Source organism: Prionailurus viverrinus, chromosome E1 (genome assembly GCF_022837055.1).
Source record: "Prionailurus viverrinus isolate Anna chromosome E1, UM_Priviv_1.0, whole genome shotgun sequence".
Classification (NCBI taxonomy): Eukaryota; Metazoa; Chordata; class Mammalia; order Carnivora; family Felidae; genus Prionailurus; species Prionailurus viverrinus.
Window position 1 is genome coordinate 51,717,183 of NC_062574.1, and position 23,404 is coordinate 51,740,586.

At 60.2% G+C, this 23,404-nt stretch overlaps 1 protein-coding gene and 1 long non-coding RNA gene across 2 annotated transcripts; both read left to right on the top strand.

Annotated features, from left to right (window-relative positions):
- The first annotated feature begins 4,052 nt into the window (after positions 1–4,052).
- LOC125151226 (putative Polycomb group protein ASXL2) lies at positions 4,053–21,731 on the top strand. Its single transcript, XM_047831852.1, has 4 exons — positions 4,053–4,270; positions 5,906–6,123; positions 17,485–17,550; positions 19,686–21,731. Exons 1-4 carry the CDS (start codon positions 4,053–4,055, stop codon positions 20,171–20,173), a joined length of 990 nt encoding a protein of 329 aa, XP_047687808.1. The 3' UTR covers positions 20,174–21,731.
- LOC125152139 (uncharacterized) lies at positions 6,133–11,038 on the top strand. Its single transcript, XR_007147058.1, has 2 exons — positions 6,133–7,138; positions 10,378–11,038. It is a non-coding gene; the product is annotated as an uncharacterized LOC125152139 (long non-coding RNA).
- Positions 21,732–23,404: the final 1,673 nt, after the last annotated feature.

Consider the following 23,404-nt stretch of genomic DNA (forward strand, 5'->3'; position numbering starts at 1 on the left):
AAAAAAAAATTTTAAAAAGAAGTTATACCAGTTTCTCTTTTGAACAAGAGAAACTTTTTAAAAATTTTTTTTTTCAATGTTTATTTATTTTTGGGACAGAGAGAGACAGAGCATGAACGGGGGAGGGGCAGAGAGAGAGGGAGACACAGAATCGGAAACAGGCTCCAGGCTCTGAGCCGTCAGCCCAGAGCCCGACGCGGGGCTCGAACTCACGGACCGCGAGATCGTGACCTGGCTGAAGTCGGACGCTTAACCGACTGTGCCACCCAGGCGCCCCGATGGTGATTTTTTTTTAAGGCGACTTTATTTTTCTATTTCTCAAAAAAACTAACTTTTCCAACTTGAATGAGACAGAGAAAGCTCCTGGAGCCAGCGAGGTCGGGTACCCACTGTGGAACTGCCCACGAAGGGCCACCTGCTGGGGGAGGTGGAACAGTGAACACAAATGCAGAGGTTGGGGGCAGAGGGGGCTTGGAGGCTGAGACCACCGGGTCCAGAGGGCTGGCGGCACCCCCTGGCTGTTCCTGGTACAGCACATCGGGGGAGCCTGTGGATTGAGGGACCCCTGTTTTGCAGGACTGGGAGCCGGATGCTCTGTCCACTAACCCCCGGCTCACAGCTGACCCCAGCCCCCCAGCCCCCCTGGAGCCGGACAGGACCACGGCTCCCCCTCCCCAGACACACCTCTCTCTCCCACAAAATAATTTAATGCAACTTAATGGCTTGAAGTTGATGTAAAAATTACAGGCGTGTGGGGGTGGGGTGGGGTGGGGGCCTCGTAAGAAATCTTTTTGAAAATATAATTGAGTTAATGGAGCCATAACTGTGTCTCGTTTTGGGGGTAATTGGCCTGCTTTTTGTCACTCTGTCCATTTACATACTCCTGTTTTCTTTTCTCTATTGATTTTTTCTTTATAAAGTGGGCCACTTTACTGCAATTTTTAAAGCCCCAGTGATGAATAAAAACCTTATCTTCCCACTCATTAAGACACAGGAATTAGCTGGGCTCGGAGCCCCACCAGCCAATTTGTGTAACAATCCTGGGCTGCCTTGTTTTGGCTGAGGCTGGGGGGGCTGTCTGCCTAAGGCCAGGCCGAGGGGTTCAAAGGCAGCTAGGCTGGCTGAGCCAATTTCCGGGAGGCGGATCGGGGTGAGGGAAGCCTCCAGAGGGGGTCCACATCCAGAGGAAAGAGGCGGAGGACTGAAGGCCTCCCAGGAATCTGGGTCCCCTAGACTGTGACCTTGAGACGCCCTTCCCCGGCCCCTGCTGAAGCGGCCTTGGGCCCCTCCCTCATCTGCACCTGCCTCCCCGTGGCTGAAACCCAGAGGCCCCACCCACCTGCCTTTGACTGCAGACCCGAGGTCACGTTTCCTAAAGGAAATTTTGTTTCAATTATAAAATCTATACACACACAAAATAAATGAAGCCGATGGCACGTGGGACACAAAGCAAAAGTAGCAACCCCCCAGCTCCCCTGGTCTCCAGAGGCAACATCTAGGAGCGGCTAGCTCGCTCGTGCCCCCTGCAGCTTGGCTGTTTTGTTGAATCTCACTCACTGGGGGGTTTCCCGGGACTCGGGATTTTTCAGTCCTAATTCCGGGACGGTCCCGGGGAAACTGGGACAGATGCTCAGCTTATGTGCATTTAGCCAACCTCCCGCGGCTGGACGTTTGGGTTGCTTCTGGTGTCTCAACGTAACAAATGTTGCAGCAGAGGACATCTCTGTTCACACATTTTTGTGCTCTTGTGCAAGCGTCTGGAAGACACAGTTCCTGGAAGAGAAGCTGCTAGGGAAAAGGCAAGCGTGTTTCAAATTTTGATGGCTATTGCCAAATTGCCCAGCAACAGCGGGCCAACTTACACCCCTACCAAGCGTGAGCGCTTCCTTCCCGCCATCGTTTTGGCCTCCCTCATCCGACAGGTGACAACTATCGTCCAGTTGGATTTTTATTTTAATCAGTTTTATTGCTACATGATTTAGATACAATAAAAGGCGCACAGTTTAAAGGGTACAGTTCGATTGAGTGTGGACAAATGTATAGAGGCATATAACAGGCCCCACAATTGAGACAGAACATTCCAGCACCCCAGGACAGTTCCTTCGAGGCCCCTTTCCGGTCTGTCTCACACCTGATGGCAGTCCCAGCGGCCACGCCACGGATTCCCTTCCTGTCACTCCGGGATGCTTTCGCCTTTTCCAGAATTTCGTACGAAGGGAATCATGCGGAATGCACCGAGCCAGGCGACGATCCGCTCAGCACCACGATTTTGAGACTCGTGAGGATCGTTCGCTCTGTGCACGCTCTTATTGCCGGCTAGTGACCGCGGCCTGGCTGGGTTTGTGGCGTCCACTCTGGTTGGACGCTTGGGCTGTTCCAGCGTGGGGCTCTTCGTGAACGTTCGAGTGTGAGGCTGCAGGTGGAGGCGTGTCCTCACCTGGCCGCACACCGCGGAGAGGAATGGCTGGGCCACGCGGGGCTTCTCCCTGTGCTGCATCCCGTGGGGCTCCCAGCAGCCGGGCTCCACGCGGCCACGCTGGGGGCTGTGTGGCCACGTCTCATTGCAGCATCTGTGTTTGCCTGATCAGCCTGCTGCCTTTTGACATTTGTTAACAACGAAGCTTTTATCATGCAGACATTTCAAACGTTTTGTGTAATACATTTCTCCTTCTGTCGGTGGTTTTGGGTTTTATCAGTCTCCCTTTAGACCCCAGTTGTGATGCCTTCGTAGCCATAAACTGGCCCCTCAGGCTGACCCTCACTTACCCTTAGGTGTTTCCAAAGCACAGGAACAACCCCACCCCCTCCCGGGCTCATAAAGCCCATCTTCCTCCTCTCCGGCCACACTGGGGTCCACCAGGAGCTTATTGGAAAACAGCACAGAGACGGACATCAGTGCCCCCAGGGGGACCGACACCCACACCGAGGGTCCTGTCCCGCGTCTGCATAGCTTGGCCTATCTCTATCACCCCCGACCGCAGGCCTCAGCCCCAGGTCAAGGAGGCTGGAAGTTATGACTATAAGCCACAGCCACCTGCAGCGTGAGCCTGCATGCAGGGGCGTCGCCCAGAGAGACTGCTCAGCAGGACACGGAGTGAGGTCCCCGTCACGTCAGCCCTGACCAGGGAGCCAAAGCTGCCTGTTCCACCAGGGCTCAAGGAGCCCCACATCTGTCCCCTGTTCTTCCTGGTACACGGGTGCGGCCACGGTTACCGTGGGCCATGTCCGGTCAGGGGTTTCGGCTCCTTCTGCGAGCCGTTCCCCCTTCCCAGCCGGGCCCCCCCCGCCCACTGCCAGCCAGCCCCCCAGGGAGGAGCCCTCTCTTCTCGTCACTCCTCTGGCCACATTTGCTTTGCCAAGCCTTTCCCTCCAGCTCAGGTCAGCTGCCACCCAACTATGCCCTGACCTGTGACAGCGCTGTCACTGACTGCCCTGGGCCGAATGGTGTGTCCTCCCAGAGCCTCAGGATATGGCCTCCCATAGAGTAAGGGCCTTTGCAGGTGTAATTAAGGTAAGGATTTCAAGACACCATGGAATAGGAGAGCTCTAAACCAGGTGTCCTTTTAGGAAGATGACAGGTCGCACCTCGCGGGGGGCAGGGGGGAAGGCCCTGTGGGGATGCATCAGGGGGGCTGCAGTGATGCAGCCACAGCCAAGGGAAGCCAGGGATGACCCGGGGGGCCCAGGAATGGGGCACAGGCACAGCAGGGCCCTCCCTCAGAGCCACAGGCGAGCAGACCCTGCCGACACCGGCCCGGATCTGGGCCTGCTGGCCTCCAGAGCCGGGAGAGAATCCACCGCTGTGTTTGTGGTCCTTTGTTATGGCAGGTCCCAGGCCGGAGGCTCCCTGTGCTTCCCCCTAAGCAGGGCCCGAGACAAGGGCCCCTGGGAGGTGACCCCAGAGTGTAGGAGTGAGAAGGTGATGAAGGAAAGCCCGATGCAGGTGCACTGACAGGGGTTGCACGTGGGCAAGTGGGGCCACAGCCCCCCCCCAAAAAAGTGGTTCAGAAAGGTCCCACGAATGCTCACGCTCGGGGACACCGGCGGCACCTATGCGGGAGGACCTCTGCGGGCCCCCAGCCCAGCGCACACACAAGCGCTCCAGACGTCTGCACGTGGTGAGCCGGACGGTCCCGGGGACTCAGCGGGCCGACGGGTCTCAGCAGCCCCTGCCCCCGCGGGAATCCAGCTCCTGCTCTGAGCCCCCAGTGTGCCCACCCCTGGAGCGCCTCGGTTGTCAAGCTGGGGTGCCCACCAGGCAGACAAAGAGGTGTGTGGAGGGCACCGGCAAAACCAGGAAGCCAAAACTTCTCGGAGATAATCTGACACGCAGTGGTTCCAAAGGGCACCAAAGCACTCACCTCGGCCGGGCTCAGCCAGGTTCTGATGGGGGAGGGGGGGCCCGGCTCAGCCAGGTTCTGATGGGGGAGTGGGACACCTGAGCTTCCAGGACCCCAGTCCCTTGTCCAGTGCCCCTGCCGGGACCTCTCCCAATGGCCTGTCCCCAGGGGCTCACCCCTGCAAGAGATGCCAGCTCCTGCCTCTGCTTCTGCCCAGGGCTCCTCTGGATATCCTTGCTCTCTGTTCTCATCTGTCCCTCTCACGCGGGCTCCCCCATACCCACCACCTCCCGTGGACACCACCTCCTAACGCACACCTCAGCTCACAGCAAGAGCCGGTCCAGCCTCAAGTGTGGCCGCTTTACGGGGAGGGGTGAGTCCACCCGGGGTGAGTGCCTGAGTCTGTGATTTTACGCTTCCCCAGAAGCAGCCAGTGTCCCAGTGTCTGCTGCTCTGCAGTGAGGCAAGGGGGGCGGGGGGAAGGGGTGGGGGGTGGGGGAGCCTGCTCCCTGCATGGGCTGTGGGCAGTGGAGGCAATTAACGTGGTGGGGGCTGTCCTGGGCAGCCTAGTGCCCCCGCCCCCCCTCCACTCGAGGACAACCCCTGCCCAAGTTCCCCCCCTCCCCTCCCCCACCCCAGACCGCCCAGGCTGGTGGCGGAAGGGTGCTGGCCCAGGGAGACCCGCAGCCACAGCATCGAAAGGGCGCGTGACACCAACTTTCTAGCAAAGAAGAGTCTGTAGGACGAAGCAGCGTGAGGACAGCGAGAGAGACCCAGGTTAGAGCTTGGGGTGAGCTAGGCGCTGGCAGAGGAAACTGGGGTGCCCTCCTTTTTAGCTCTGGGCAGACCTTTTGGGGGAAAGTGGCCCTCCGCACACATTTAGGAGGAGCCCCAAGGGTCCGATGTGCAGGCCGGCCCTTTGCAGCCCCGCTGGCCCCTGACGAGAGAGGTCCTCGGACTCTCAGGACGTACGGGCACCAGGGCCCTCACGGTGCCAGGCCCCCTTCCGAGGGCATCCCTCGCACTTGCTCACCAGGAACCCCTGCGGCGGGGGTGGGGGGGGTAGGGGGGTGGGGGGCCCGTCACAAGGTAACGGGCACAGAGAGGTTGAGTGGCCTCACCCAGGGCACGCAGCACCCGGCCACACAGAGGGTGGTGTGGCACCCGTCACACCCGGCCCTGGCGTTAGCCCAGCAAAGCAAGGCAGAGGCACTGGAGCCCAGTTCTCAGTCTTTGTTTCTCCGACATTGCAACTGTCCATGTAGTTCCCCAGCCCAGGGCCTCTCTTCTTCTTCTTTTTCTTTACTGTTTGTTTATTTTTGAGAGAGAGAGAGAGAGAGAGAGAGAGAGAGAGCACGAACAGGGGAGGGGCAGAGACAGAGGAAGACACAGAATCCGAAGCAGGCTCCAGGCTCTGAGCCGTCAGCATGGAGCCCGACGCGGGGCTCGAACTCGTGAACCGTGAGACCATGCCCTGACCGGAAGCTGAATGCTTAACCGGAAGCTGAATGCTTAACCGGAAGTTGAGTGCTTAACTGGCTGAGCCCCCCGGGCGCCCCCACCAGGCTTCCCTTCTTGCGAACGAACGAACGTACAGATGCTTTACAGGCTGGGTCATGTGAGCCCCAGGCGCCCCACCCTCTTCCTGAAAGGACCTTTTCCTGCCAGCTCCTTCCAGGGTCTTGCCTGACGCAGCAGCTTCGGGAGGCCCTGCTGGCCGTGCCACCCAGGGTCTCACCCCCAAGCAGGCACCGCACCAGCGGCCCGGCCGCAGAGCTTCCAGGTAAGCAGGTCCGTGCGCCACGGTGTCTGCGTTTCCAATTCCCAGCACTGCTTCCGGGCAGGGGGAGGGGGGTCCCGGGGCCACGCCGAGAAGGCAAGCCTACCCTGGTTGTGGCCACCAGGTGTTGCCAGGAGCTGAGCCCACAGCCCAGACCCACCCCAGCGCATCACGCGACCAATGTGTGTCCTGCTTGGATTGGCCAGCCTCGGCCGTGCACCTGCCCCACCTGCATGACACCCTGAAGTTGAAGCCTGAGCAGAGGGGCCAGTGCTGGGAGGTGTCCCCCGGGCCTCACTTTGTAACCAGAAGGAGAGGTGTGTGTGTGCCTCAGCCCCTTCCAGGCAGGCAAGACCCACACTGTCTGAGAGCCTCCCTTCCACTCTGCACGGGGGGCCCTTGGTGGCCGAGTGAGGACTGGCGAGGGCCTGGGTGTCCCACGGCGTCACCCTTGCCTGCATGAGGTCCCGGGCTGTGAGAACGTGGGCCTGTGGCTTGGGGCCTGTCACAGCACAGCTGGGGCTGGAGGGAGAGCGTCCACTCCCAAGCAAGGCCACCGGCTGCCAGTCCAAAGTCCCAGGGCTGAGGGCACTCAGTTCCCAGGGGACCCCCACTTGCAGCCGAGGCTGGTTGCACCTACGGGGGCCTCACCGCCTTTCCTGCTTCCTGTCCCACACCGGTTAGTGTGAGGTCACCCTGGGGGCACCCAAGGTATGTGCACGTCCACAGACAGCGTGACAAGCACCCGTGACGTCTACTCGGGGGAGGCCCTGTCCGGGGCTGGAGGCGGAAGGAGCTCTTATGTTGGGGGTCGGGGCTCCCCACGGTTGCAGACACGCTGGGATGCCTCACGAGGCTGCACGCCAGCGTGAGGGCGCTGGCCGGTGTCGGCCCGGAGCCATTGGGACGGGGCTGCTGTCACCCACGATGGCCGATGCGGCAGGGAGAGGGGACCGCTGACTTGGCTCTCAGGGCCCGAGTCCAGTCCCGGCTTCGGCACCGCAGGTCTGGTGACAAGGTGGGTCTCAGCGCTTCCTACTTCGGAGCCGGGAGCCCTGCTCAAGAGAGAGCAGGTGTCTCTCTCCGCCTTCCAGGAATCCTGTGAATGTGTTCTGCCCGCTGGGCGCTGGGGCGCTGGGGCTCTAGAGGGCCGTGGAGATCTCCTCCGGGGAGACCCGGAGAGGGGGCGGCTTGGGCCGGCCTCTTGTCCTCACTGTGCCTTCCGGAAGTAGAGCAGAGAGCCCCAGGGAGGAAGGCTGAGAGGTTCCTGCCCCCCCCCCCGGGGACAGGGGCCGAGCAGGACGTGGTCAGAAGCCATTCCCCGGCCCTCACACCCCCTCTCCCCTCTTCGCTCCTGGGCCAGGACGGGGGCTCCGGTAGGACACAGACACAGAGACCGAGCAGTGTCACTCTGAGAGACACTCATGGGAGGAAAGGCCCAGAGATCAGAGAGGCCTCCACAGCGCCAAGCCTCCAGCCCCAGAGCGAGGCCAGGCCTCCCAGGATGGAGCCACGGGGAGGCCGAGAAGGGACAGAAGAGGGGGACTGGAGGGGAGAGCTGGCGTCCCCGTGTGTGCCGCGGACCTGCCAGGCGGCCTCCCGGACGTCAGGCACACCTGGGCCCCGGGAGCTGTGTTTCTGTCTGGTCCCCAGAACTGGCCCGTGTCCCAGAGTGGAAGGCTGGCCGGACAGAGCCTGGGGTCCCAGGGAAGGAAGAGCAGGGGCTAAAGTGGGTAAGTGAGCAGAGCTCCAGGAAAGTCCCAGTTGGAAAAATTACTCGTAAGTGCTCAGGAAGCATTAGAACATAGAGACTGCTAACGAGCCCTATTGAGATTAAATCAGGAGCCCGATAAACATTGTCATCTGGTTGCAAAGGGCAAATGCTCTCCTTACCATGGTTCTCCTGGTGTGGGGGGAGGAAGGGGGCGCCCCACACCCTCCTGTCTCTGAAGGGGTCCTGGGAGGCCTGCAGGTGTCTGGGCCAGGGGTCTGGCCCCTGGGGCACCCCTCCACCCCAGCAGGCTGGAAGATCCTGGCCCCAGGAGCACCCACCTGTCTGAGGGCTGAGAAGTGGGGCCCAGGGCCCCTTACCCACCCCATCCCCATCCCAGAGGCTATCCCAGAACGCTTTGGGCCGGGGCTGTTGCCCAAAGTATGACCCCCAAGCTTCTCTAGAAGGGAGGGAAGGGTCTGAGCCCCTGAGGCCACACCTCCACCCCCATCACCTCTCATCCTGTAGAAGTGCCCAGACTCTAAGTGGACTTTGTCTGGGGGTAAAATCCCCGTCTACAGGTGCCATCACTGTTACCCTGGCCCTCCCCAGGGGTGCTGCTGGCTGTTCCTGGAGTGAGGAACATGCCTCGGGTCCCACTCTGCCCACCTTGTGCTCAGACCGTATCAGCGTCCCCCTTCCTAAGCCTGGGCCTGGCCTTAGGGGTCCCCTTGCAGCCCCCACCCGTTATAGGACGGACCCTGAGCCCTCAGCATATTCCCAGGGGGTATGTAGGAAGCAAAGTCCCCTGCCCCCTGTGGCGAGAGGGATGGCCTGGTGCTGGGCTGGGGGGCAAGACTGCCTCCTCCTACTCTGGGGTCACTGGGTGTGGGACCTCCGTCCTAGAGCCTGCAGTCTAGCGGTGCGTTGACTGGGGCGGAGAGCAGGGCAGGGGCAGGGTTGTGCTGAGATCACGTCTGGGGGAAAGCGGTGGCCATCCAGCCTGGCAGTCCCACCCGGGGCCCCCCAGCTCTCTCCCCTTCCCCTGGGAGACCCACAGCACTTGTTTTCCGGAGCAACTGGAGGCCGAGGTCAGCGGGAGGCCAGCGGGGAGAGCCGGCCGGGGGTGCGGGAGGGAGGCCCGGCCCCCGTGCCCGGCAGCCCTGGGGCCCCAAGAGGGACGGGGTGGCCCGGCCAGCTCAGGAGCCGCCAAGGGCACACAGAGTGCAGCGCTGGGGCGAGCTGCCAGCAACCCCCCGACAATGTGGTTTCAATCTAATTGTCCCAAAATATTGTTACAACATGAACCACGTGCCATCCACTCACCTGCAACTAATCAGCAGCAAAGCTACCGAATAAATCGGTTCCACACCGTGGGGCTGGGCAGCCCGGCGCGCGAACCCAGGCACTCAGGCCAAGGACGCTGCTGCCGGGGCCTGATTCCCGGCGGGGGGCAGAGTGAGAACGGTCAGGACAGATGGGGGCACCCGCAAGGGCTCCTCCTCCTCTGGGACCCCCACCCTCCTCTGGGGGGCAGAGCTGGAAGGGCCAGCCCCTCGCGTCATGGCCCATCCGGGCCTCAGAGGATTGGCCGGGGAGCTGGGGCCACACTGGGGCTGAAGCCGGGTCAGCCAAACCCTGCCCGGGGTCTGAGGGCCCAGGGAGTCCTCAGTGCCCTCTCTCCAGGCTGTTTCAGCCTCAGACTGTGTCCCGTGGGGAATATTCGTCCGCTCACTGCAGAAATAACACATAACCTTCAAAGCCCGCAAGGCTACATGACTTGAGTGATTCCTGCAACACTCAAGTGAGCTATACTGCAGTAGTGGGCATCGGGACTCCTTCCCAAGAGCCTGCATGGCCCCCGCGGTGGCCCTAGCGCTTGGCCTTGAGGGCGAACAGTGTGTCTTAGGAGGAAACATGGCGGAACAGTGGGCTCCCCACATCCGCCCTCAGTTGTTTGAGTCTGACCTGACAGAGATGCTTTTTCCGAAAAAGATCACACTCGAAGGTTCCAGGTGGACTTCTCTTTTCGGGAGGATTGGGGTTACCATTCAACCCACGACACAGAGAGAGCCTCACCTATGACCCACCCTTGAGAGGTCAGATTCCATAATCAGGGTGCCATACAGATAAGCGCTTTTCCTAAACTACTTTGCACATTTCTGGGATGTAGATGCTACCCTACTTTTTAGTAAGGAAAGTGAGGCTCAGAGATGTTAAGCAGCTGCCCTGAGGCTGCACGGCTTGGGAACAATGGAGTCGATTCAAACAAAGCCTGTGCCCTGCCTGCAGCACTCAGTAAAGCCTGAGAAGTGACACTGGAGGCTTTGTTACAGCAGGAGCCGAGTACCAGTTATCGAAATGCCACAGTCACGTCCCGGAGCCACCAGGAGCCCGTGTCTCAGGCTCACACACGGAGACCATTATCCCTCACGCGGGGGGCGATTCTGTGCAGACTCAGTGGCCCAGGAAGGCCGCGGGGTACCCAACAGCAGACAGCTGCCGGTGTTGGAACAAGGGTCTAACTCGGGCTCGCATTCCTGCAGTGGCCCGCAGGCCGAGGGCGGCCCCTGACCGGCCTTCAGATGGTGGCCGGCTGACAGAGAAGCTATGAGACTGGACAGAGAGGACGACAGCACACCCCAAAACCCTGCTGTGGGGTTCCCGCCGCCCATCCCATGCCCCTATTTGTGCCAATGGTTTCGCCCTTCCCCATCCATCTTTGAAGCAAAACAAAGTGGACAGGATTGCTTCTTGTCTCCTGTTGAGCTGGGCTCGCCTGTCAGGGAGCCACCAAGGAGGTGGGCTCGGGGCTTTGACCCTCAAGAGGGATGGTGCAGGGAGGGGGGGCCGCCGGGACCCCCTATATGCCTCTCACTGGGCCCTTTCCTTTTTAAACCAGTTTTATTGGGGCAAAAAATATATAACATATAACCAGCCATCGTGACCGTTTTTAAGTGCGGAACTCAGTGCCTTTGCCTGCATTCACAACGTTTGCAACTGTCAGCACTATCGATTTCCAAAATTTTCATCATCCCGAACAGAAACCCGGTCTCCATTAGGCAATAACTCTCCATCCCCCTCCCCCCAGCCCCTGGTAACCTCCACACTACTTTCGGACTGAATTCGCCTGCCCTACACATTTCGTAACAGCGGGTTGGACGTTTGTCCTTTTCTGTCTGGAATCTTCCGCTTTACGTGATGCCATCAAGTTCACCCGTGCTATTCCTTCTTTTTTTTTTTTTTAATTTAATTTATTCATTTTTGATATATATATACACACATATGAGAGAGAGAGAAAGTGCGAGCCCGAGCAGGGGAGGGGCAGAGAGATAGGAAGACAGAATCCCAAGCAGGCTGTGAGCGGTTAGCACCGAGCCCGATGTGGGGCTCGAGCCCACGAACCGAGAGATCATGACCTCAACCGAAACCAAGAGTAGGACACTTAATCGATTGAGCCACCCAGGCGCCCCACGTCATTCCATCTTAAGGCTGAGCACAGGTCCCTTAATTACATGGATAGGGCACACCGTTCAAGGCCTTGCATTTGGTTCTTTGGGGTGCAGGCCCAGAAGTAGTGTGGCTAGATCTACGAACCCCCCCTCCTCTTTCAACCCATTTTTAGTCTTTGAAAAAAAAAAAAAGAGGTTCTGTCTCCCTTCCCTCTCGTGGACCAGTGGCAAATCTGTGGAGGTGGGAGATGGCCACACAGCCACAGCCACAGCCAGGCCGGCGGGGGAGGGGGGGGGGCGCCCTGCAGGCAGCAGTGTGGATCTGCCTGCCTCTCCGTCTTGGCTCTGACACTCTCCCCTCCACCCCTGCCCAGCCCAGCCCAGTGGTGACTCATCACCCTGTGCCTCGGTTTCCCCATCTGTCGAAGGTGGGTAGAACAGCATGCCCCTGTTGGGGGGCACTGAGTGTGGAGGCAGGCCCAGCACGGAGCCCCGCGTTGGTCGCCAGTCACTAGTGCTTGGTAACGTCAGTCTCATGACACGCAGCCTCCCTCTGGGGAAGATGGGCCACGACAGGATGGCCCTAGCCCACCCAGACCGGCCCAGGTGACTCGGGGACTCTGTCAACGCTGTGTCCAGCTCATTTGCCCCCTCTAAGCTGTTCCCAAGGGACCCCGGGCAGGGTAGGCCTTCCAGCAGGCTGGGAAGTGGACCTAGCAGCCTGGAGGAGGGGCCCCGGGGAGAGGTGGAGGGCAGAGGGCGCGGACCTCCCCCCTTCCTCCCTGCCTGACCGACTGGGCTCACTCATCTGTCCTTGTGAAAGAAGGGAGCAGGGCTTCGAGGGCTTCGGGGTTGGCCAGCCGCCCAGGGGAGGAGGCCGGGTGCGTCCCGCGGTTCTGTCCAGCAGGGGGCGCCCTCTGCGTTCCGCCCTCACGCTTGCTTTTCCAGCAGGGCACCAGGGATTGGGTCCTTAGCATAAAGCGCTGGCTCTGGGCCTGGGCCTGGCCAACGGTGTGCGGCTCCCCTGACCTCCGGAGCCCCGGACAAAGCTGGTCATGTGGCCACGCTGGTGTCTCCGAACTGGGGTTCGCAGGGACGGAGGAGGTCACTGGGGTTCTCTGCCTCACCCTGGGCGAGACGAAGAAGTGCTTAGAAGGGGGGGTTTGGAGATGACCGAGCAGCCCAAACAAGTGATCTCAGGGGAGGCGTGGGCGTGTGTGGGGCCCATAGGGAGCCTGCTTGGGATGCCCTGGCCTTCATACTGTTCCCAGGGCGGAGGGGACCCCAGCTGCTCAGAGAGGCTGATTCTGAGGGTCCGGGCCTGCGAGGGCGAGGCAAGGGGCTCCAGACTGGACTCGAGGCCGGGGCCTCCCTGCTCTGGGGCTGTCCCTTGGGAAATCCCTTTCCCAGATCACCCTCTCTGGGCCCCGCGTTGCCAAAGGAGGGATTCGCCTTCCCCCAGGCTGGACTGCCTGACATGATCCACAGATGGCCCTGAAAACATTTTTAAATGCATGATTTCTTTTGCATGCGTTAGGGAAAACAACACATCACGCCTTCGATTTCACAGATATTAACGCCTGGGACGAGATCAGGTAAAAGAGAAGCCTGTGAAAATTAGAGGAGGCGTGGGGGTGAGCAGCGGCACAGGGTCTGGGGACAGTCAGGCCTGCCGTGACTCAGGTTTGGGAAGTGCACCCCCTCTCCCACCACGAAGGGGCCCGGATGGTCCTGAGCCACTGGGCTGGAGCAGAGGGGAGGAGCCGGCTGGGTGGGGAGCCGCCCCTTGGGGGCCCGAGGGCGCCCCTCCATCCTGCCCCGCCTGCAGGTGCAGTGAAGATGCTCCCAGCCCGGCCCCTTCCCGCAGGTTTTTCCTGTCCGTCAGGAGCCCTGGCAGGCAGGCCACAGGCTGGGCGGTGACTCAGAGCTGGCTAGGGCCCATGTGCCCCTGCCCTGGGGTGAAGTGAGAAACCTGACCAGGCTCCAGCACAGATGGGAAACCCCACCCCAGGGCCCGCGGCGGGACAGGTGTGGCTGGGCTCCCTCCCACACCCACACAGGCCTGGGGCCAGGGCGGCCGAGCCCCGCCTGGCAGCTGCCTGCCGCTCCGGGCCCGGGATCCAGGCCGCAGTCCCAGGCACTCAGCTGGGGTACGCATCTGGCTTTGGGGGGCCTGCCGTTCAACAGGCATCACAGGTGACCCCGAAGCCTCCTGAGACCGCCCCTCCCCTCCCCCACCCCCGTAGTTTGCTCTCACCTGGGGCAGAGGGGTGGAGGCTTCCAGGGCCTGGGGGGCAGGGATCTGGTCAGTCTGAGCTTCTCACACCCTCCCTGGTGGAGGGGGCCGGGACCACTCAGGAGTGTGGGGGGGGTCTCCCTCCCAGGGGACCCCTCCTTTGCGAGCTGCCTTGGGGAACCCATCGGACCCTGGTCATCCAGGAGTAGCAGCATCTGATTCTTCTTCCCCTTCTTCCATCGTCCCCGGTGCCAGGCTGGCTTTGCTGCGGGGGGTGGGGGGGATCCAGGCAGCAGCAAGAGGGGCCCGTCCTGCCAGGCCAAGGGGCACAAGGACACCCGGCCTCTCGGGAGCTGGCTGGGGCCTCTCAAAGGAGATGTTCTTAGAGCCGAGGAACGAATTCCCAGCAGACCAAAGAGAGGCTCTGGGCAGGACCAAGCAGATGGGGTCTGGGGGACTAAGATATAGGTCGTGGGGCCGTGAGGGGAACAGTGTGGGAGACGGCCAGTGCCTGCCGGCATTGGGGTGCATCAGGGCTGTGTCCTACACCAAGCTGCCCTGCCCGCCCCTCTCTCTGGCCGGGGGGACTTCACTTCTGTATTTTGACCCCACAGCAAGGTGGGGAGGGCAAGGACCAGATGATGGGCAGAGGGCTTAGAGTCTCCCAGCCCCCAGCCCAAGTGCTGCTGAAAGGCTGGGATCTGAATTTACAGCCAGAGTCCTGGATTCCAGGCCCACCCAGCATCAGAGAAACAGGAGTTCTCGTCTTGAGCCCGCTGACCACTGCGAAGGGATGGCACACGGATACAGGGGTGCCTGCTGGCTCCAGGGGACCAAGCCGAGCCCCGTGCTGTGGGCGAGGCGTGCCCAGGAGTGGAGGGAGGTAATCCCTGGCTGGACCCTGGTGGGCCTGGGGCCGTCGCCAGCCCGGAGGGGCCAGCAGCTGTGCTGTGAGCTCTGGGGAGCCAGCTGCCCGTCCCTCCCCCTGCCTGGGGCTTCCAGGCCTCAGGGAAAGCCGAGGCTGCAGAGGGTGAATGGGCCAGGCCTGGAGGCCGGACCCAGAGGCCAGTCCTTGCCCCTGCCCCCACCCTGCCAGGACCGTCTGGCAGCCGCACTAGGCCCATTGTCTGCTCACCAGTGTAGGATCTCACTCGTGCACGGGAAAAGAAATTAAAGGAAGAGGAAAGGCAAACTGGTGAGCTGGGCCTGGAGGCCTCGTGCAGCCCGGGAGGAGGCTAAGGGGGGCTCATCAGGCTCCGCTGTGCAACTTGCCTCATGAAAATACAGAAGGCCCCGGGGGTGCCTGCACCTCCGTGGGCTGATTGTGCCCTCCTCCCAGGGGCGGGGACCCTCGTCCTCAGTGGAACAGAGGAGACTGCCCACACCGTGGAATGCACCCCTGCAAGTGTGCGGGTGCCTGGGTGCGGGGCACAGTCTGAAGGCATCCATGTGGGGAGTCTATGTCTGCGAAGCCACAGGCCTGGAGCTGGAGGCTGGTGTGGACCTCATTCACCCCCGTCGCCCCCAGAGGCTGCTGCAGGGGAGAAGCAGGCAGGGAGGCTTAGGGCTGCTGCCCGTGGGGCCTGCCCGGCTCCCCTCAACTTTCTCATTTGTGGAACGGGAATCAGAGTAAGACCTTTCTCCCCGTGTTGCTGTGAGGGGCAGGCGAGGTGTGCCACGTTCCGTGGCCTGTGCGTAGTAAGGTTTGGGTCAACTTGAGCCACTGTGTCCCCAGCTTCCCCTAAGCTTTAGTCTTTCTTGGCCTCAGCTTCCTATTTAAAAATGAGTTAAGGGGCACCTGGCTGGTTCAGTCGGTAGAGCATGCGAGTCTCGATCTCGGGTTGTAAGTTCGAGCCCCATGTTGGGTGCAGAGATTACTTAAAAATAAAATCTTTAGGGGAGCCTGGGTGGCTCAGCCGGTTAAGCGTTCGACTTCGGCTCAGATCACGATCTCACGGTTCGTGAGTTCAAGCCCTTCATTGGGCTCTGTGCTGATGGCTCGGAGCCTGGAGCCTACTTCAGATTCTGTGTCTCCCTCTCTCTCTGGCCCTCCCCAGCTCACACTCTGTCTCTCTCTCTCTCTCTCAAAAATAAATAAACATTAAAAAAAAATTTTTTTTTTAAATTGGATGCTCAAAGGGGCTCCTGGATGGCTCAGTCGGTTAAGCATCAAACTTCAGCTCAGGTCATGATCTCACAGTCCGTGAGTTCAAGCCCCACGTCGGGCTCTGTGCTGACAGCTCAGAGCCTAGAGCCTGCTTCCGATTCTGTGTCTCCCTCTGTCTCTGTCCCTCCCCCACTAGCACTCTGTCTCCCCCTGTCTCAAAAATAAATAAACATTTAAAAAAAATGTTTATTTTTGAGAGAGAAAGAGCGTGAAGGGGGAGGGGCAGCGACAGAGGGAGACAGAGGATCCGAAACGGGCTCCAGGCTCCGAGCTGTCAGCACAGAGCCCGACACAGGGCTTGAACCCACAAACCGTGAGATCATGACCTCGGCCGAAGTCAGACGCTCAACCGACTGAGCCACCCAGGCGCCCCTAAAGATTTTATTTTTAAGTAATCTCTACACCCAACGTGGGGCTTGAACCCATGACCCTTAGATCAAGAGCCAGTCAGGGGGCGCCTGGGTGGCTCAGTCGGTGAAGTGTGTCCAACTTCGGCTCAGGTCATGATCTCACAGCGTGGGTTCAAGCTCTGCATCAGGCTCCGAGCTGATGGGGCAGAACCTGCTTGAGATTCCCTCTCTCTCTCTCTCAAAATAAATAAGTAAATAAACGTAAATTAAAAAAAAGAGAGAGAGCCAGTTGGACGACTGAGCGAGCCAGGCGCCATGTTTAAAAACACGCCATGGCGTCTGTGCTCTTTCCTCCCTTTAGAGAAAATCTCGGAGCCACATGGGAGTCATTCGCAGATGCCATGACACTTCGCTCCAAAATACTTGGGCATCGAGCGGGTAGGCATCTAACAAGTGGGCATCTAATGTCCAAGAAGGATTCTCTTACGTCATCACACCCAGGAAACGTACCTGGCACGGTCTATTAGGTCCTACTCTGCCCCTACACAAAATCCCTGCTTCTGCCCATGATCCCTTCTAGCTGACCCCCAATCCTGGGGGTCCAGGACCCTACCCGGGCCTTGCACTGCGGTTACTTGTCCCCTCTCTTTAACCTGCTTTCCTGTAAAACAGGCACCCCATCTTTCCATCCTTTTCACCACTGACCTTTAGAAAGCCTCCAGAGTGGTTGTTGTGTAGACCGTCCTTTGGGACTTTCTTTATTCTTCCCTGTAGCTCAGTTCAGGTTAAGCATCCTGGGCAAGAGCATCACACAGGTGATGCTGTGAGCCACTTGGTGGAAACTGAGGCTCTGAGAGGTGGAGTGAGTCGGTCATGGCTGAGGCCCATCTCCAAAACGCCGCTGGCCTCCCTTCTGCCCTTGCAGGGGCTCCAAGGGGCTCTGTCTGCCACACCCAGGTCCCACAGCAGCCATCACTCATACATCTGTCCTTATGTGGACCCAGGGCTCCTCGAGGTGGCACCTGCCTGTCGTGTCTCCTCTGAGCTGACCTGCGGGCCAGCGGGGAGCAGACAGGACCTGGATGGCCAGAAGTGAGGGGCGGAGTGCCTGAGGACCAAGGAGCATGGGGCTCTGGCCGGGGTTCCTTGGGGGGCTGGGTGCAGAGCAGCACCAGGAAAAATCCAGCCAGGAACTTCACACCCTTTCTCTAAGCAGGGTCTCAAGGAAGATCCAAAGTGTGTGGGCCAAGGGCTCCGGGGTGGGGGGGGCGGGGTGTGGGGGGAGTGTAGGACTACAGTCCCGCTGTGTCCGGGAGGAAGGTGGGAGCAGCCTGGATTCCTGTCTCTGCAGCTGCCAGTGCCCAGGAAGGAGGGCGGTGGGCTGGGGGGGGGGGGAGGGGGGGCGGGGAGGGAGGGTATCCTCGATTTCCCAAGCTCTTCTCTGACAGATCCCAAAGGTGCTGTGGCTGGAGGAGAAGGGAGCCCCCACTGCCAAGTGGGCTCTTGGCCATCAGGTCAGTGTGTGATACGGATCTGCTGGGGCCCTGCAAGGGCCCCCCAGAGGGAGATACGGGACACTCTCTGCAGGACTGGGGGGGCATCACTCTCCTGGGGAGGGAGGGACAGGAGAGAAGGCACTCCTGGAGCCCAGGGAGCTAGGAGAATTATGCCCGAGCGGGGTAAGGGGTGCACAGCCCTCTTGTACACCTCCTGTCCTCATTAGCCTGTGCCTCCCCGGCCCCACCCTTGTGGGGGTGCAGGCCACAGGACCAACAACCACCCCACAAAGCAACACACAGCAGGGTGGGGGCAGGGCACAGCCGGGTGGGGCAGTGTCTGCAAGTGGCCCCATCGGGCCCCTGTAGCTCAAATCCATAAACAAGCATAGAACAAATTCCATCTCAATGAAAGCGTCACCAAACAGCAGATTCCCAAGCCCCAGGATGGGGGTCCCAGAGCCGATGGCCCCAGCTGGGCCTCCTCCTGCACCTGTCAGGGTCCACCCCGGTTGCCGGGTCCCCCCAGCTGACCGGCACCGCCCTCTGAATGTCCACTATGGGACACGGGGAAGGCCATCCCGGGGCTGGGATGGGGCCAGGGAGGACAGAGGCCTGCTAGGCCTGGAGCCTGGAGGTGGTTCGTGGATTTCAAGGTTCCTGGCTGTGTGTGGGTCTGGGATGGATGAGGACCAGTGGGGAGAAAGGCTGGCCCAGGGAGGCCAAGGTGGGGCAGTGACACATAAGGGACTAGGGTGAGAGGGAACTTCAAGCTAGAGACGCGACATCGGGGGCAGGACGGGCAGGACTTGGTGTAACCAGAGGTTAGGAGTGGGGAGAAGGGGCCACTGCAACCCTGGAAAGAGCTCGAACCCCTCTGCTCCCATGCTTCTGTCCCACCTCCACCCCAGGATGCCCGGGGATGTCCTCAGGGCGGGTGACTTGCCAGGATGGCTCTATGTGCAAAATACCCCTAAGCCCTTAGAGGCTTCTCCCGAGCTTTCCTGAGGCCGGGACATCATTACCTGCAGTGACCCAGGTGGGGCCAGCCCGGGTGCACTGAGGCCTCAGTCGTGGTGCGGTGGGGGATGGAGGGGGGGGGGGGTTGGCATTGAGCAGTATGGCCTGTGCTGACCTGACCTGAGCAGGGCACCTGGTGCAGGTCTTCGGGACGGAATGGTCTGTGCGAGAAGTGAGATGTTCTCCCGGAGGATGGCACCCCCCTTCCTAGCAATGTCCCCGAGGTGGCCCCATCCCCCCCCACACACACCCTGGGCCCTCTCCAGGCCCCAGAGCGGTGTGGCATGACCCTCTTCACCCTCAGAAGCAGCCTGCCCAACCAGCCCAGCCCACACAGGTCAGCTGTGTGGCTCAGGGCCAGGGACACAGTCCCAGGTGGGAGGAGGGACCCATCAGGTGCCCTGCGGAGACGATAATTTTAATTAATCTGCAAATATGTCATGTCTTGGACAAAGGCAGGCTTCCCAGTCAGACAGGCCTGGCTCAAATCCTGCTGTGTGGCCTCGGGCAAGTTACTGACCCTCTCTGTGCCTCTTGTCTTCAACTTTAATGTGATTTGTACGGCAGGGCCAAAGCTATAAATGTAGCGAGTGCAGGCGCCGGGAGAGTCAGTCCTCCCCCCCTCTCTCCTAGCCCGTGTCCTTGTGGCCTCTGGACAAAGCAGTCTGGCAGTCCTGTTAGGGTGGTGGGGTGGCGGTGGGGTGGGCCAGCAGAAGCACACCACGGTCAGCACTGCTTGGGGGTAGACAGAGATGGCCGAGGTGGCCACGGCTGGCCTCTGCACCTGCCAAGTGAATAGAAGGCCCGTCCAGCAGTGGCAGGCGGCTGGGAGCCTAGTCCAGGAGCACAGGGGGGCTTGCTGTGTTCTCACTGCCGCCCTCCGCAGCACCCCTCCACCTCCCTCCCTCTCCATTACATCCTGGCCCCTCTGGGGACATTTTGGTCCCACTTCAGCAGCATGGAGGTGCTGGGTGGGCGGGACTGTGAGGTGGGCCACATCCCGGGCCCTCCGGGCCCTCGCCCAAGATACGGCACAGAGGCTTTCTTGTGTCTCTGCAGGGAAGGGGCCAGGAAGCCCTCTCTCCCAACTCCCCACCCCTGTGTGCCTCACTCCGAGTGTGCTCTGACCTCAGGTTCTCGGAAGAACTTTTCCAGTGGAGCCGGCTCTGTCTCCCATAGGCAGCGCGCACCCACACTGCAAGAGTGCCGAGGAAACCATCCTGGTGCCGGGCAGACCTCACCATCCATCCGTCCGTCTTCAACAAACACTTCCTGTGGGAGGAGCACCCCCCACCCCCCACCCCACTGCCTCCCAGTACTGACCCTGCAGCCCATCCAGGCCTCCCGGATGGTAGTTGGACTGCCTGGGTCAGAACCATCCAGAGTCCTGGCTGGTCACACCCACTCCTCCCAGGCCGCTCTCCAGGGTAGGACACCAGGGACACCGGAGAAGCCCTGCATCGCCGCATCTCTCAGAAGGTGCCGAAGGCCTAGCAGAGCAGCCAGCACAGCGGCTGGCTGCAATGGAGCTGTGGGGGGGGACCCTGCTGTTGGCGCTGTGCCCTACCCACTCCTGGGGCTGCAGAGACCCGGGCAGAGGCCTGCTTGGCAGGAGTGTTAATTCCCCCACACCGCCCAACAGGACAGGCCCTGTCCCACCTGAGCCCGTGAATTCGAGGAAAGGGACGATGCCTCTTTAGAGGCCGGGGGTCCCGGGGCGAGGTCTCTGGGCTCCCCCCTTCCCACACCTCTCTAGTGAAGGCCTCTTCCTTGTAAGGGACCCAGCTGGAAGCACCCCAGAAGACCCCATCAGGCCCAGGTCACATAGCAAGAGAGCTGGGGTGGGGGTAGGGTGCAGGGGTGGCTTGAAGCCTTCCAAAGCACCCACACACCTGTGGTGGCTATGCTGGGGCATTGGGGCCGCAGAACCCCTAAATTGCGCCAGGGACTCCTGGCCCCCCTGAAGGCCTCGTTCATGCTAATGGCTTTTCAGGGGTCCTTGTGCACCAGGCCCCCTTCTCCCGGCTGGCACGATCAGCGATGAGTTCAACGCCAGGAAAATTATTAATTTCCATCCTCAAGTTTACTTCTGGGGAAGTTTGCCAATTAACTCAGCAAGCCGAGGCGCCCAGAGTTAAGAGGGACAGGCGGGCAGAGACCCAGCACAGTCCTTGTGAGGGGTGTGCGGGGAAGCCGTGTAGGCTCCATGACCCTCAAGAGCTCGGAGGGCCACAGACAGAGGAATTAGGAGGCCACCCCCAGCCCCTACCCACCCATGGCTGCTAGCAAGGGGTAGGAGAGCAAGGCCGTCTGCTCTTCCAGGCCACCGCGGCTGCTAAAGTGTGTGTGTGTGTGTGTGTGCGTGCGTGTGTGCATGTGTGCGCATGTGTGTGCTGGGGGGCAGGGATGATAGGCTGGGCCGGGAGCCCTGGCCCTCACAGTGTGCACGTGTGAACAACAAAGCTGATAGTTTAGCACTAGGTCTGGATGGCAGGAGCTGGTGGCCTTGGATCCTGTGACAACCAGGGCCAGAGTGCGCTTCGGGGTTTCAGATGTCCTGCCGGACGGTCCCCAATCCCAGTCCTACACATCCTTTCTTTCCCTCTTTTGTTCAAAGCCAAGCCCCTCCACTTCAACGCTGGGTTCCACTCCGGTAGCCTTGGCTACCACCTCTCCTGGGTCCCCCCGTCGCGGCTCTGGCCTTGCCCTGCAGTCTGTGTACAGGCAGGGGAGGGGGTGGAGGGGTGCAGAAGGCAGGCAAGGGGACACACCTGCTGGGGCTGTCTGGGCCCTCAGGCCTTGGCATTGCAGATAAGGCCAGCAGGAGTCGGCTGGCCCCTCCAGAGGCTTCAGAAATGGGAATGAGATCCTTCCACAAGGCCAGAAGGGGAGCTGAGCCTAGGTAGGGCTCCTGACAGTGGGGGGAGTCCCCGGCAGGCTGCTTCTGGACCCGAGGAACGAGGAACCCACCCTGCTTCCCACGGGATGGGCAGGGGACCACTCTGCCCAAGGTCCCAGGGCCCCCGGGGGACAGTCGCGCCCAGCAAGCTTTCAGATGTCTGGCTCAAGAATGCTTCCCCAGGCCTGCTCTGCAGCATCCAGGAGCAGAAGAGCAAGGCCTCAGGGTAACTTTTCATTGCTTTTTTATTATTTATTATTTATTTTTTAAAAATATTTATTTATGGGGCACCTGGGTGGCTCAGTCAGTTTAGCATCCGACTTCGGCTCAGGTCATGATCTCACGGTTCGTGGGTTCAAGCCCCGCGTCGGGCTCTGTGCCGACGGCTCGGAGCCTGGAGCCTGCTGCGGATTCTGTGTCTCCCTCTTTTTCTGTTCCTCCCCCACTCATGCTCTGTCTCTCTCTCTCTGAAAACCAAATAAACATTAAAAAAAAATTAAAAAAAAGAAAGTTTATCTATTTTTGAGAGAGAGAGAAACAGAGCATGAGCGGGGGAGGGGCAGAGAGAGAGGGAGACACAGAATCGGAAGCAGATTCCAGGCTCCGAGCCGTCGGCACAGAACCCAACGCGGGGCTGAATCCACGAACCGTGAGATTATGACCTGAGCTGAAGTCGGATGCTTTAACTTGAACTGAGCCACCCAGGTGCCCCTCACCACTTTTTTTTTTTTAATGTTTATTTATTTTTGAGAGAGAGAGAGCAGGGGAGGGGCAGAGAGAGAGGAAGACACAGAATCTGAAGCAGGTTCCGGGCTCCGAGCTGTCCGCACAGAGCCCGATGTGGGGCTCGAACCCACAAGCCGTGAGATCATGACCTGAGCTGAAGTCTGACGCTCAACCGACTGAGCCACCCAGGCGTCCCCCTCACCACTTTTTTAAAAAGGCAACCCAGAATATTCTGCCAGCCTAAGGCCGCTGCCTGCAAATGCAGCTTCCTCTGTGTCTCCTGCTGCTCCCAGCCAATTTCAGCTCCGCCATTCCTTGTCCCTCCAGTGGAGGGGCTGCTGCGGCCCCTCCGGTGATCCCCTCGCTGCCCCCATCAAACCCTAGAAGTACTTAAAAACGTAAATTAAAATAAATTGCATTTTTAAATTGTAAGTAGGGGCCATTTTATCGCTTTTATTGCATAACAACCATTAATGAAGTATAGTCCCTGCCGCCTTAATTGCCTAGAGACTAAAGTTCAATTCCTGTTGTCCACGCGGACTGGGGGTGCTGGAGGTCACGTCCACGCACCGGGCCTAACGCAAGCATAAATAAATTTATGGGCAGAACAAGAGGCTTCGGGGAAGGTCCTGGAGGCTACAGGTGGAGTCCCTGCCTCCTGAGGGAGGTCCTGGGAAGGCAGACCCTCTGTGGACAGGACAGGAGGGATGGGGGCTGAGACCTCCCCACTCTCTTTCCGGGCCAAGGAGGGCAAGAGATGGTGGTGTAAGCGCCCTGGCAGCCCCCCACACTCAGCCCCAGCGACAGAGAAGCAGAACGGGATTGACCTGGCGGAGGCTGATACCGGAGGCCCAGATCAGCCACACACCACGAGACCAGCTGGCTAGCCCGGCCCCTCCTGGGCATGGCCACTTTCCTGGGCTTCTCCTGCCACTCTGCAGGCGGCCAGGAGGGCCAGAGCCCCCTCCGCTTCCTACACTATGCACCAGGAGGCTGCAGGGGTGAAGCCGACAGCCAGTAATGGCTGCAGTTGGCAACTGAGCTCCCCAATCTCGCTCCCGTCCCCCAGCAGGACAGATGAACACACAACTGTGGTCCTCTTAAACCCTCCGTTCAACCTTGGGGTTGGGGTGCAGCCTTGGTGCCCAACTGAGAGAGGGACCAAGAGCCAGCCGGGTCGGACTCCATCCACAGCGCCCCCCCCACCCCACCCCCAGGTCCATTAAT

Excerpts from the sequence above, each read along its gene's own strand:
- LOC125151226 (XM_047831852.1), top strand. The coding sequence starts at position 4,053 with ATGCGGGAGGACCTCTGCGGGCCCCCAGCCCAGCGCACACACAAGCGC. Across the intron at positions 4,271-5,905 it reads CCCACCAGGCAGACAAAGAG|GCTTCCCTTCTTGCGAACGA; the intron begins GTGTGTGGAGGG and ends CGCCCCCACCAG. Across the intron at positions 6,124-17,484 it reads CCCGGCCGCAGAGCTTCCAG|ATCCCAAAGGTGCTGTGGCT; the intron begins GTAAGCAGGTCC and ends CTTCTCTGACAG.